The 9,036-nt window shown below is 51.4% G+C and overlaps 1 protein-coding gene across 3 annotated transcripts in view; it reads right to left on the bottom strand.

Moving 5' to 3' along the window:
- The window catches only part of LOC120028782 (acetyl-coenzyme A transporter 1-like), a 15,422-nt gene extending 8,270 nt beyond the window's left edge, over positions 1 to 7,152 (bottom strand). For all 3 annotated transcript variants that reach the window (XM_038974023.1, XM_038974025.1, XM_038974026.1), the window contains exons 1-4: positions 7,084 to 7,152; positions 5,784 to 6,231; positions 4,842 to 5,001; positions 4,561 to 4,756 (exon numbers count right to left, since the gene is read on the bottom strand). In XM_038974023.1, coding sequence (XP_038829951.1) covers positions 4,561 to 4,756; positions 4,842 to 5,001; positions 5,784 to 6,190 — 763 coding nt within the window. In that variant the 5' untranslated portion in view covers positions 6,191 to 6,231; positions 7,084 to 7,152. The remainder of the gene's footprint in view (positions 1 to 4,560; positions 4,757 to 4,841; positions 5,002 to 5,783; positions 6,232 to 7,083) is intronic.
- Between the last annotated feature and the right edge of the window lie 1,884 nt (positions 7,153 to 9,036).

Genomic DNA, 9,036 nt, shown 5'->3' with positions numbered 1-9,036 from the left:
CTGACAGTGTAACGATGCCAGTCTCTCCCTCCCTGACAGTGTAACGATGCCAGTCTCTCCCTCCCTGACAGTGTAACGATGCCAGTCTCTCTCTCCCTCCCTGACAGTGTAACGATGCCAGTCTCTCCCTCCCTGACAGTGTAACGATGCCAGTCTCTCCCTCCCTGACAGTGTAACGATGCCAGTCTCTCTCTCCCTCCCTGACAGTGTAACGATGCCAGTCTCTCCCTCCCTCCCTGACAGTGTAACGATGCCAGTCTCTCCCTCCCTCCCTGACAGTGTAACGATGCCAGTCTCTCCCTCCCTCCCTGACAGTGTAACGATGCCAGTCTCTCCCTCCCTCCCTGACAGTGTAACGATGCCAGTCTCTCCCTCCCTCCCTGACAGTGTAACAATGCCAGTCTCTCTCTCCCTCCCTGACAGTGTAACGATGCCAGTCTCTCTCAGTCTCTCTCTCTCTCCCTGACAGTGTAACGATGCCAGTCTCTCCCTCCCTCCCTGACAGTGTAACGATGCCAGTCTCTCCCTCCCTCCCTGACAGTGTAACGATGCCAGTCTCTCTCTCCCTCCCTGACAGCGTAACAATGCCAGTCTCTCCCTCCCTCCCTGACACTGTAACGATGCCAGTCTCTCCCTCCCTCCCTGACAGTGTAACGATGCGGGTCTCTCCCTCCCTCCCTGACAGCGTAACGATGCCAGTCTCTCCCTCCCTCCCTGACAGTGTAACGATGCCAGTCTCTCCCTCCCTGACAGTGTAACGATGCCAGTCTCTCCCTCCCTCCCTGACAGTGTAACGATGCCAGTCTCTCCCTCCCTCCCTGACAGTGTAACGATGCCAGTCTCTCCCTCCCTGACAGCGTAACAATGCCAGTCTCTCCCTCCCTCCCTGACAGTGTAACAATGCCAGTCTCTCCCTCCCTCCCTGACAGTGTAACGATGCAAGTCTCTCTCTCCCTCCCTGACAGTGTAACGATGCCAGTCTCTCTCTCTCTCCCTGACAGCGTAACGATGCCAGTCTCTCCCTCCCTCCCTGACAGTGTAACGATGCGGGTCTCTCCCTCCCTCCCTGACAGTGTAACGATGCCAGTCTCTCCCTCCCTGACAGTGTAACGATGCCAGTCTCTCCCTCCCTCCCTGACACTGTAACGATGCGGGTCTCTCCCTCCCTCCCTGACAGTGTAACGATGCCAGTCTCTCCCTCCCTGACAGTGTAACGATGCGGGTCTCTCCCTCCCTCCCTGACAGCGTAACAATGCCAGTCTCTCCCTCGCTCCCTGACAGCGTAACAATGCCAGTCTCTCCCTCCCTCCCTGACAGTGTAACGATGCGAGTCTCTCCCTCCCTCCCTGACAGTATAACGATGCCAGTCTCTCCCTCCCTCCCTGACAGTGTAACGATGCGAGTCTCTCCCTCCCTCCCTGACAGCGTAACGATGCCAGTCTCTCCCTCCCTCCCTGACAGTGTAACGATGCCAGTCTCTCCCTCCCTGACAGTGTAACGATGCCAGTCTCTCCCTCCCTGACAGTGTAACGATGCGAGTCTCTCCCTCCCTCCCTGACAGTGTAACGATGCCAGTCTCTCCCTCCCTCCCTGACAGTGTAACGATGCCAGTCTCTCCCTCCCTCCCTGACAGTGTAACGATGCCAGTCTCTCCCTCCCTCCCTGACAGTGTAACGATGCCAGTCTCTCCCTCCCTCCCTGACAGTGTAACAATGCCAGTCTCTCTCTCCCTCCCTGACAGTGTAACGATGCCAGTCTCTCTCAGTCTCTCTCTCTCTCCCTGACAGTGTAACGATGCCAGTCTCTCCCTCCCTCCCTGACAGTGTAACGATGCCAGTCTCTCCCTCCCTCCCTGACAGTGTAACAATGCCAGTCTCTCTCTCCCTCCCTGACAGCGTAACAATGCCAGTCTCTCCCTCCCTCCCTGACACTGTAACGATGCCAGTCTCTCCCTCCCTCCCTGACAGTGTAACGATGCGGGTCTCTCCCTCCCTCCCTGACAGCGTAACGATGCCAGTCTCTCCCTCCCTCCCTGACAGTGTAACGATGCCAGTCTCTCCCTCCCTGACAGTGTAACGATGCCAGTCTCTCCCTCCCTCCCTGACAGTGTAACGATGCCAGTCTCTCCCTCCCTCCCTGACAGTGTAACGATGCCAGTCTCTCCCTCCCTCCCTGACAGTGTAACGATGCCCGTCTCTCCCTCCCTGACAGCGTAACAATGCCAGTCTCTCCCTCCCTCCCTGACAGTGTAACAATGCCAGTCTCTCCCTCCCTCCCTGACAGTGTAACAATGCCAGTCTCTCCCTCCCTCCCTGACAGTGTAACAATGCCAGTCTCTCCCTCCCTCCCTGACAGTGTAACGATGCCAGTCTCTCCCTCCCTCCCTGACAGTGTAACGATGCCAGTCTCTCCCTCCCTCCCTGACAGTGTAACGATGCCCGTCTCTCCCTCCCTGACAGCGTAACAATGCCAGTCTCTCCCTCCCTCCCTGACAGCGTAACAATGCCAGTCTCTCCCTCCCTCCCTGACAGCGTAACAATGCCAGTCTCTCCCTCCCTCCCTGACAGTGTAACAATGCCAGTCTCTCCCTCCCTCCCTGACAGTGTAACGATGCCCGTCTCTCCCTCCCTGACAGCGTAACAATGCCAGTCTCTCCCTCCCTCCCTGACAGTGTAACAATGCCAGTCTCTCCCTCCCTCCCTGACAGTGTAACGATGCCAGTCTCTCTCTCTCTCCCTGACAGCGTAACGATGCCAGTCTCTCCCTCCCTCCCTGACAGTGTAACGATGCGGGTCTCTCCCTCCCTCCCTGACAGTGTAACGATGCCAGTCTCTCCCTCCCTGACAGTGTAACGATGCCAGTCTCTCCCTCCCTCCCTGACACTGTAACGATGCGGGTCTCTCCCTCCCTCCCTGACAGTGTAACGATGCCAGTCTCTCCCTCCCTGACAGTGTAACGATGCGGGTCTCTCCCTCCCTCCCTGACAGCGTAACAATGCCAGTCTCTCCCTCGCTCCCTGACAGCGTAACAATGCCAGTCTCTCCCTCCCTCCCTGACAGTGTAACGATGCGAGTCTCTCCCTCCCTCCCTGACAGTATAACGATGCCAGTCTCTCCCTCCCTCCCTGACAGTGTAACGATGCGAGTCTCTCCCTCCCTCCCTGACAGCGTAACGATGCCAGTCTCTCCCTCCCTCCCTGACAGTGTAACGATGCCAGTCTCTCCCTCCCTGACAGTGTAACGATGCCAGTCTCTCCCTCCCTGACAGTGTAACGATGCGAGTCTCTCCCTCCCTCCCTGACAGTATAACGATGCCAGTCTCTCCCTCCCTCCCTGACAGTGTAACGATGCGAGTCTCTCCCTCCCTCCCTGACAGTGTAACGATGCCAGTCTCTCCCTCCCTGACAGTGTAACGATGCCAGTCTCTCCCTCCCTGACAGTGTAACGATGCGAGTCTCTCCCTCCCTCCCTGACAGTGTAACGATGCCAGTCTCTCCCTCCCTGACAGTGTAACGATGCCAGTCTCTCCCTCCCTGACAGTGTAACGATGCGAGTCTCTCCCTCCCTCCCTGACAGTGTAACGATGCGGGTCTCTCCCTCCCTCCCTGACAGTGTAACGATGCCAGTCTCTCCCTCCCTGACAGTGTAACGATGCCAGTCTCTCCCTCCCTGACAGTGTAACGATGCGAGTCTCTCCCTCCCTCCCTGACAGTGTAACGATGCCAGTCTCTCCCTCCCTGACAGTGTAACGATGCCAGTCTCTCCCTCCCTGACAGTGTAACGATGCGAGTCTCTCCCTCCCTCCCTGACAGTGTAACGATGCGGGTCTCTCCCTCCCTCCCTGACAGTGTAACGATGCCAGTCTCTCCCTCCCTGACAGTGTAACGATGCCAGTCTCTCCCTCCCTCCCTGACAGTGTAACGATGCGAGTCTCTCCCTCCCTCCCTGACAGTGTAACAATGCCAGTCTCTCCCTCCCTCCCTGACACTGTAACGATGCCAGTCTCTCCCTCCCTCCCTGACACTGTAACGATGCGAGTCTCTCCCTCCCTCCCTGACACTGTAACGATGCCAGTCTCTCCCTACCTACCTGACAGTGTAACGATGCCAGTCTCTCCCTCCCTCCCTGACAGTGTAACGATGCGAGTCTCTCCCTCCCTCCCTGACAGTGTAACGATGCAAGTCTCTCTCTCCCTCCCTGACACTGTAACGATGCCAGTCTCTCCCTCCCTCCCTGACAGTGTAACGATGCCAGTCTCTCCCTCCCTCCCTGACACTGTAACGATGCCAGTCTCTCCCTCCCTCCCTGACAGTGTAACAATGCCAGTCTCTCCCTCCCTCCCTGACACTGTAACGATGCCAGTCTCTCCCTCCCTCCCTGACAGTGTAACGATGCGGGTCTCTCCCTCCCTCCCTGACACTGTAACGATGCGAGTCTCTCCCTCCCTCCCTGACACTGTAACGATGCCAGTCTCTCCCTACCTACCTGACAGTGTAACGATGCCAGTCTCTCCCTCCCTACCTGACAGTGTAACGATGCCAGTCTCTCCCTCCCTACCTACCTGACAGTGTAACGATGCCAGTCTCTTTAGGCTCTGCTCTCAGGTATTTGTTGCAGAAGTCAGCTGACTCCAGTGCCAGGAAGAGCACGTTGCCTAGGAAGTAGCCAGCAGTCTGTCCCACAGAGTTACAGGTGGAGGCGTAGCCCACATTCTCCCTAGACAGCATGGTCAGAGCCCAGCCATCCACTGCTATGTCCTGGGATCAGGGAATATAACAGAGTCATGTATCACAATAACTTGGGAGTGTGTGTGTGAGTGTGTGTGTGTGTGAGTGTGTGTACCTGGGTGGCTGCCAGAAAGGCCAGCATGAAGAACACAGCCGTCAGGGTCACCACGTCGGGGCCCCGCCCCTCGTCACTTTTCAGCAGCGTATCCACGGTAACCGACAGGTACAGCATAAAGAGGCCCAGCAGGTACTGGGTGGGCACCAGCCACGACTTCCTGAGAGGGAGAGATCAGGAGATCATGAGCCTTGAACTCATTTGATTGCAACAGTCAACATTTTAGACACGCAATACAATACATCAAGTAAAACATACACTGACCGTACAAAACATTAAGAACACCTGCTCTTTCCATGACAGACTGACCAGGTGAAAGCTATGAACACGTGTTACTGTGTTTGTTATAACCAATTTATTGATGTGATTATGATAGGCTATAGGTCAGGTCCTATTGATCACATGCATGCGATGCTACATGTTTCACATAAAGAGAACGAGGCTTGAGGGATAGGGAATGTTTTTCCTAAACAAATTAAGAGGTTTTTCGGGAACAGAACTTTTCAGTCAGAAACAAGTAAGAAACTAAACGGTTGAAATTATGTCGTGGCTTCAGCACGGAGGCCGCAATAAACACTTCCTGTGGTGCCTTTTCTCTGCCGTAGGGAGGAGAGAGACAACATGCGCCAGTCACACAGTGTGACCATCAGGCTCTTTCTTTAGTCATTTGTGTGTCTTCATTATTTAATCAGTGTGCTTAAAGCATCAGACAAGCTCAGCGCATATGTCGCTGATTGTATTCAAACTCATAGGGTGTGTAGACAGACACACAAATGACTAAAGAAAGAGCCTGATGGTCACACTGTGTGACTGGCTCACGTTGTCTCTCTCTCCTCCCTATATGAAAAAATAAGTTTCAACATTTCAACCAATCAATTAAAAGAACAGGATGACTCTCTGGGACTTGTCAGTGTATATCAGTCGTATAAATCCTTGTCTTACCTGCGTCCAAACCGGGTCAGGTAGAGCGCGTCCACCAGAGGGGCCCACAGCAGCTTGAGACTGAAGGGCCAGAAGACAAAGCTGAAGAAGGCCTGGTCCTTGTAGCTGACGTTTTTACCCTGCAGGATGAGAGGGATGCTCCCGGCCAGGCCCAGAGGGATGCCCTGGAGGACATACAGGAAGAGCAGCAAAGATACGTTCCCCAGCTCCCCTCTGATCCCAGGCCGCACCCTGGGATGTCCGTTGTCCTCCGCGTCGTATCCTTGGTGCAGCGCCTCCCCCTCCACCTCCATGTCCATGTCAGGGGTGGTGTTGAGAACCCTGTCCCCGTCCCTCATGTCCCCCTGCGGGACAGCGGGCCTCCTCTGCCGCCCGTTCTTATGTGTGACTGAGTCAGAGAGCTCCATTGTGGCGCTGCGGGCATCAAACCAGCTGTACCCTCTGAAACCTGGAGAGGAAGGAAGCAGACGTTAGTCAATGTCTAGTAGGAACATCTCTGCTGTGTTCGACCCCTCACACATGTGTTTTCAGATGGGTTACTCTAGGCAGCGACACCTTCCTTTAAGAATGTTCATTGTTGACACATTTCTGAGATATTCTCTTTTTGTCCTGGTTGAGGTCCTAACAACACCAGCTAGTGTCCATCATCAAAAGAGCTCAGCTTCTGCATAAACAAGGTTGCTAGCTAGAAGTCTTAATCCGGACCAAGGGGAGAGAGAACGTATAAAATGTTGAATAATCATCGTGACAACGCATGTTCAGCTGTACTGTCAAACACCCCCTCAAACAGTTACCCGTTGACTCAGGCCAGGCACCAGCAAACTCATGACGTGGGTGGGAATCAAAACAACGCAGCGCCATGACACATAGACAAAAAAATAATAATAAACGAAACTAAGGAAATCTTATCTAATAAACATAACAGAAGATTATTCGGATTGCTAGAATAAACGAAAAAGCCTCACTGGCATGAAAGCAAAGCAAACAAATGAATGTGTTAGTTAGCTAACAGTAACGTTACCATGTGTATCGGAATAGCAAAGTCACAAGATAGGAAAAAAGGCAATGTGAATTTTATAAATATTGGTTAAAATGGTAATTGGAGCTCAAATGATGATGAATGAGATAAGATAAGCATGTTAGCTAGCTATCATAACGTTACATTGTGACATGCGACGCCACATACCAAGATCTAGTAATGATTGTCTATCACCATTCAAGCAATGGATTGTAGTTAGACAGCAAACATTGCCTTGCACTATGTATGAATTACATTTAATAAGGTAACAGAAATAGCTACCTATTTAGCCTTCACCCGCTAACATCGGCAAGCGCGAGGACGTGTATTTGTGTAACGTCGAAATGTGTCCGACTGCTTCGACTGACGTGTCAAACTTCAGTTCATTTCTGTTCCACTAGGATCTGCATACACATTATTATGTCGTTATTGTGGTTCCATATGCACTCTTGCCACTCAGTACAGTTGCAAACGTTAATAATAATAAAACATTAATTAATAAAAAAATATCTATGTTTAATGTAATAGCTAATCTCTAAGTTAACTATTTGTTACACATTACATAGCTAATACGAGTAATAGATTGTGATTAATAATTAGACAGCTATGGCTTTATAAGGCACTGTGCAAGTGACCTCACTCATTCCTTTCACTTCTTGAGGTGCCATGTACAACAAATCTCTCAAATGATGTGCGCACACACACACGGATCACATTGACACACAGATCTTTATTTATTTTTAAAAAATTGGGGGGGTAACATAGCTTTAATATTGAAGATAGATTGTGGCTTCTATAATGTAATTGTCTGCATCATTTCCAATCCGCAATATATATAATGATGATGGAGGCGATGGCTGCCGTTTTATGGGCTCCTAACCAACTGTGCTATTTTGCGTGTTTTTTTTTTTTGCGTTGTTTGTAATTTGTGACAGAAAAGATCTTTCTGGACATCAGAACAGCGATTACTCACCTCGAACTGGATGAAGATGATTTCTTTATTGAGCCCGACTCAAAGGATATACAGTTTCTCTGAGACCAGGCCCAAATCCACGTCATTCGAGTGAAGAAAACACTGATGTACAGGGGGCAGAGATCGGGGTGCCTTGTGAGAATTAGTCGGTGAGTGGATAACTCTAGACCACCTTTACTCCGCACACAGAGACGCATACAAAGCTCGCCCTCCATTTGGCAAATCTGACCATAACTCTATCCTAAAATTTCCGACTTACAAGCAAAAACTAAAGCAGGAAGTACCAGTGACTCGCTCAACACGGAAGTGGTCAGATGGCGCAGATGCTACGCTACGGGACTGTTTTGCTAGCACAGATTGGAATATGTTTCGGGATTCATCCAATGGCATTGAGGAGTATACCACCTCAGTCACCGGCTTCATCAATAAGAGTATCGACGATGTCGTCCCCACAGTGACTGTACGTACATATCCCAACCAGAAGCCATGGATTACAGGCAACATCAGCACCGAGCTAAAAGCTAGAGTTGCCACTTTCAAGGAGCGGGACACTAATCCGGACGCTGATAAGAAATCCCGCTATGCCCTCAGACGAACCATCAAACAGGCAAAGCGTCAATACAGGACTAAGAATAAACTGACGCTCGTCGGATGTGGCAGGGCTTGCAAATTATTATGGACTACAAAGGGAAACCCAGCCGCAAGCTGTCCAGTGAAGCGAGCCTACCAGAAGGGCTAAATGCCTTTTATACTCGCTTTGACGTAAGCAAAACAGAAGCATGCATGAGAGCACCAGCTGTTCCGGACAACTGTGTGATCCTGCTCTCCGTAGCCGATGTGAGCAAGACCTTTAAACAGGTCAACATTCACAAGGCCGCGGGGCCAGACGGATTACCAAGACGTGTACTCAGAGCAGGTGCAGACCAACTGGCAAGTATCTTCACTGACATTTTCAAACTCTCCCTGACTGAGTCTGTAATACCTACATATTTCAAGCAGACCACCACAGTCCCTGTGCCCAAGAAGACTAATGTAACCTGCCTAAATGATTAACGCCCCGTAGCACTCACGTTGGTAGCCATGAAGTACTTTTAAAGGCTGGTCATGGCTCACATCAACACCATCATCCCAGAAAACTTAGACCCACTCCAATTTGCATACTGCCCCAACAGATCCACAGATGACACAATCTCAATCACAATCCACACTGCCCTTTCCCATCTGGACAAAAGGAACACCTATGTGAGAATGCTGTTCATTGA

Source organism: Salvelinus namaycush, chromosome 34, assembly GCF_016432855.1.
Source record: "Salvelinus namaycush isolate Seneca chromosome 34, SaNama_1.0, whole genome shotgun sequence".
Taxonomy (NCBI): domain Eukaryota; kingdom Metazoa; phylum Chordata; class Actinopteri; order Salmoniformes; family Salmonidae; genus Salvelinus; species Salvelinus namaycush.
The sequence above is the reverse complement of the archived record's forward strand: the minus strand, read 5'-3'. Positions and strand labels throughout refer to the sequence as shown.